Raw genomic sequence first — 5,002 nt, 5'->3', positions numbered from 1 at the left:
TTTAGGAGGGCAAGGTGGGAGGATCACTTAAGGCCAGAAAAAAAAAAAAAGTTTAATTAGCCAGACCTAATGGTGGATCTTGCAGCCCTAGCCACTTGAAAGACTGAAGCAGGGGATCACTTGAGCCAGAATTTTGATGTTACAGTAAACCATGATCAAGACACTACACTCCAGCATGGTCAATAGGAGACTCTGCCTCAAAAAACAATAGTAATAATAATAAAATAAATTTTAAAATACGTTATACAATAATGACATTCACTGTATCCATACACATAAAGACCCTCAATAAATGTTTAATGAATAAAGAAATGAAAGAATGATTGAATGAAAATTAATAATACTGCTCTGCCCAACTAGTTGCTACTTTCTCCAGCTTCATCCAAACTACAGAATGTCTTAAACTCTTACATTAAGCCAAAGCAAGAGAGGCTGACTATTCTGACCACTCAGACTCACAGTCAGTGGAGTCTGGAATTAATTTTATAGTATCTGATGAAACTGCATTGAGCCCTAGGCACTCATGTATCTATTGTATTGTATACAGTCTTTATCGGGTGCGTGTTCTCCAAGCTGTAGGTCTAAGCTTCTGCTTATGTTTCCCTTTCAGCATTCCAGTTTCTTTCCAGAATTAGAATTCAGCCTAAACTTTCGTCCTTGTACTTCAATCTTTGGTTTCCTCCCTTTTTTGTCAGAGTAGGAAAGGCTGGACTCTGTCCCCTGACCTTACTCAATGGCCTAAGTTTCCTCTCCTAATGACTGACAACACCAACACATAATAATGCTGTTCCCATTGGACTGAACATAGCCATTGCCTCAACTTCTTTCCAACTGGATAATGGATGACACCAACCTGCATCCTCTCAGGTTCACCAGGTTGCTTTGGAAACTACTGGCTTCCTCACCCAAAGGCTAGCATTAAAATTGGATCATTTCACCTGCTTTTGAAATTTGTAGCTTCTTCTCCTAGCTGATTTCTTTCCTTTTCTTCCCCATTGACCTGTGTTTGCAACAAAAATTCCAACATACTTGATGACCAAGGTCATTGGAGCTAACGCATGTCCACTCAAACCATGACTTTGTGCTTATCTCAGAGATAATGTGAAAATGTTAATTATGTCAACTCATTTCCATATACTTTATTATAGAAGTATGAAGTATTTATGATCTTAAAAGACAGACAATGTAAAATATACAGTCATGCACCACATAACGTTTCAGTCAAGGATGAACTGCATATACAATCGTGGTCCCATAAAATTATAATACCATATTTTTACTGTACCTTTTCTATATTTAGTTACACCAATACTTCCCATTGTATTGCAACTGCCTACAGTATTCAGTACAATAACATGCAGCACATATTTGTAGTCTAGGAGACATAGGCTATACCATACGGCCTAAATGTGTAGTAGGCTATACCATCTAGGTTTGTCTAAGTCCACACTAGGATGTTTGTGCAAGGAAGAAATTGACTAACAACACACTTGTCAGAATTTACCCCCATCAATAAGCAATGCATGACTGTATTAGCTTCAATAAGCAACATTTTTAACACCTCACAATTCTTCCTTTCCTATCAAACTGAACATGGTCAAGTTCTCAAGTTCTTCCTGTGGACAGCTTTCTGATTTCAAAGGCAGTTTAATATACTGGAAAGAACAAGGGCTTTGCAGCCAAACAGCCATGGGTTCAAATCCTATCTGTGAAAGTTATTTTGTGTCACTTTAGGGAAGTTACTTAGTCTCTCTTATTCTCCATTTCTTCAGCCGTAAAAATAGGGTTAATAATATCTGCTATAGAAGGTTGTTTGAGAGATAAATGAGATAACAGATCAAGACCTCTCGGTCCAGTGCCTGCTACTTAGGGAAAGGTAATTCCCTCCCTTTTCTTTCCTTTCCCCTGGTAAAATGAACTAAAGATCAAACAGACTTCAGAATCAATCACAATCAGTCCTATTCCTGAATACATTCTATAATTTTTATAAGCCACTTTGATATCAGAAATATGACTGTCAAAGCTTGATTGTCTACGTTTTTCCCCACATACAGACTAGGTAAATTTGAGCAATTTCATAAATTGGAAGCATTTAAAGGCATTTTTAAACAGGAGCTTATTTACTTATTTACTTATTGTGCAGCCCCTGGTCATTTTGAGTGTAATCAGCCTTATTTTTTTTTTTTTTTTTTTTTTTTTTTTTTGAGACGGAGTGTCGCTCTGTCACCCAGGCTGGAGTGCAGTGGCCGCATCTCAGCTCACTGCAAGCTCCGCCTCCCGGGTCTACGCCATTCTCCTGCCTCAGCCTCCCGAGTAGCTGGGACTACAGGCGCCCGCCACCTCACCCGGCTAGTTTTTTTTGTATTTTTTAGTAGAGACGGGGTTTCACCGTATTAGCCAGGCTGGTCTCGATCTCCTGACCTTGTGATCCGCCCGTCTCGGCCTCCCAAAGTGCTGGGATTACAGGCTTGAGCCACCGCGCCCGGCCAATCAGCCTTATTGTTATGGTACAGTTTTACAGCTGTGAATAGTAGGAATATATTAAGGAAGATTCCTTTAAAAGTGAGGGAGGCTGTATTTGCTTTTCCTTAAATTGGGTTATGTTCAGTCAATTAACCAAAAACCCAAAACCTGAACATTTTTTTCTTGGATGCATCCAAATAATCAAGGGCCTTCTCAGATTGCCTGAAAAATTATATGCATTCCTTTAAATGATGATTAAACAAATGGATATGTCATGTACCTAGAAAACTACACAAATCCATCCTCTTCTTTGCACATCAAGATAAACTACAGATCATAGCAGTTCCAGTGACTGCCTCAGATATCTCTTTATTAAATCTGTGTTATCATCCAGGCATCACATTCATGACTTTATCACTTAGTTTTGCTATTTGCTTCTGTTGGTGCGGCTGTTTTAAAATGTGGACAGAGATTCTTTGATATGCCACCTATTGATAAATGCAGTATATGTTCCCTCCCCTTGAGGTCTGTAACTATTTGACCCATAAGTGACACTGTGCTCATTTCCAGTAAAAGAAATTAAGAAAGTGGCAGCTGCTACTTCCTGATTCTCTTGGGATACATGATCTTGAAACCTAGCAACCATGCTGTGAGGAAGCCCAAGGCATCTCATGGAAAACCCACATTCAGAGGAACAAATAGATATTCCTGAAGACATTCCTGAAAATAACACCAACTTCCCAGCCATGTGAATAAACCATCTTAGAAGTAGATCTCCATCTCATTTGAACAGTTGCAGCTATTTATTCTAAGCCCTGCCAAAATTTCAGATTCATGGGTTAAAAAAATTGCTATTCTTTTAAATCACTAAGTTTTGGATTGGTGTGTTATTATGGAATACATAACTGGAATAGTCCTCACAGATTATGCTTCACAGGAGAAAGACTTCAGATAATATCTGGATGTAATCAATGGGCTATACACATTTATATTTAGAAGGAAAATGGCCTCAAATTGCCTACATAATATCTATCTCCTGACTTCTCCTCTCTGCCATTACCTCTCTGATTTCATCTACTATCTTTCCCTTTATTCCTACATTTCTGGTATTGTGGTCTCTTCACAGCTCTGCAGGGGGGGGGGGGGGGGGGGGGGGGGGGGGGGGGGGGGGGGGGGGGGGGGGGGGGGGGGGGGGGGGGGGGGGGGGGGGGGGGGGGGGGGGGGGGGGGGGGGGGGGGGGGGGGGGGGGGGGGGGGGGGGGGGGGGGGGGGGGGGGGGGGGGGGGGGGGGGGGGGGGGGGGGGGGGGGGGGGGGGGGGGGGGGGGGGGGGGGGGGGGGGGGGGGGGGGGGGGGGGGGGGGGGGGGGGGGGGGGGGGGGGGGGGGGGGGGGGGGGGGGGGGGGGGGGGGGGGGGGGGGGGGGGGGGGGGGGGGGGGGGGGGGGGGGGGGGGGGGGGGGGGGGGGGGGGGGGGGGGGGGGGGGGGGGGGGGGGGGGGGGGGGGGGGGGGGGGGGGGGGGGGGGGGGGGGGGGGGGGGGGGGGGGGGGGGGGGGGGGGGGGGGGGGGGGGGGGGGGGGGGGGGGGGGGGGGGGGGGGGGGGGGGGGGGGGGGGGGGGGGGGGGGGGGGGGGGGGGGGGGGGGGGGGGGGGGGGGGGGGGGGGGGGGGGGGGGGGGGGGGGGGGGGGGGGGGGGGGGGGGGGGGGGGGGGGGGGGGGGGGGGGGGGGGGGGGGGGGGGGGGGGGGGGGGGGGGGGGGGGGGGGGGGGGGGGGGGGGGGGGGGGGGGGGGGGGGGGGGGGGGGGGGGGGGGGGGGGGGGGGGGGGGGGGGGGGGGGGGGGGGGGGGGGGGGGGGGGGGGGGGGGGGGGGGGGGGGGGGGGGGGGGGGGGGGGGGGGGGGGGGGGGGGGGGGGGGGGGGGGGGGGGGGGGGGGGGGGGGGGGGGGGGGGGGGGGGGGGGGGGGGGGGGGGGGGGGGGGGGGGGGGGGGGGGGGGGGGGGGGGGGGGGGGGGGGGGGGGGGGGGGGGGGGGGGGGGGGGGGGGGGGGGGGGGGGGGGGGGGGGGGGGGGGGGGGGGGGGGGGGGGGGGGGGGGGGGGGGGGGGGGGGGGGGGGGGGGGGGGGGGGGGGGGGGGGGGGGGGGGGGGGGGGGGGGGGGGGGGGGGGGGGGGGGGGGGGGGGGGGGGGGGGGGGGGGGGGGGGGGGGGGGGGGGGGGGGGGGGGGGGGGGGGGGGGGGGGGGGGGGGGGGGGGGGGGGGGGGGGGGGGGGGGGGGGGGGGGGGGGGGGGGGGGGGGGGGGGGGGGGGGGGGGGGGGGGGGGGGGGGGGGGGGGGGGGGGGGGGGGGGGGGGGGGGGGGGGGGGGGGGGGGGGGGGGGGGGGGGGGGGGGGGGGGGGGGGGGGGGGGGGGGGGGGGGGGGGGGGGGGGGGGGGGGGGGGGGGGGGGGGGGGGGGGGGGGGGGGGGGGGGGGGGGGGGGGGGGGGGGGGGGGGGGGGGGGGGGGGGGGGGGGGGGGGGGGGGGGGGGGGGGGGGGGGGGGGGGGGGGGGGG

General features: G+C 55.9%; 1 protein-coding gene across 1 annotated transcript; it reads right to left on the bottom strand.

Moving 5' to 3' along the window:
* Nucleotides 1–3,533: 3,533 nt before the first annotated feature.
* LOC126932334 (basic proline-rich protein-like) lies at nt 3,534–4,691 on the bottom strand (the record flags this gene model as incomplete). Its single annotated transcript, XM_050751042.1, has 1 exon — nt 3,534–4,691. A coding segment is annotated over one exon (1,158 nt), but the record flags the coding sequence as incomplete, so codon positions are not given.
* Between the last annotated feature and the right edge of the window lie 311 nt (nt 4,692–5,002).

This window comes from Macaca thibetana, chromosome 12 (genome assembly GCF_024542745.1).
Source record: "Macaca thibetana thibetana isolate TM-01 chromosome 12, ASM2454274v1, whole genome shotgun sequence".
NCBI lineage: Eukaryota > Metazoa > Chordata > Mammalia > Primates > Cercopithecidae > Macaca > Macaca thibetana.
Note: the sequence above shows the minus strand (reverse complement) of the source record. Positions and strands in the feature narration are given on the sequence as shown.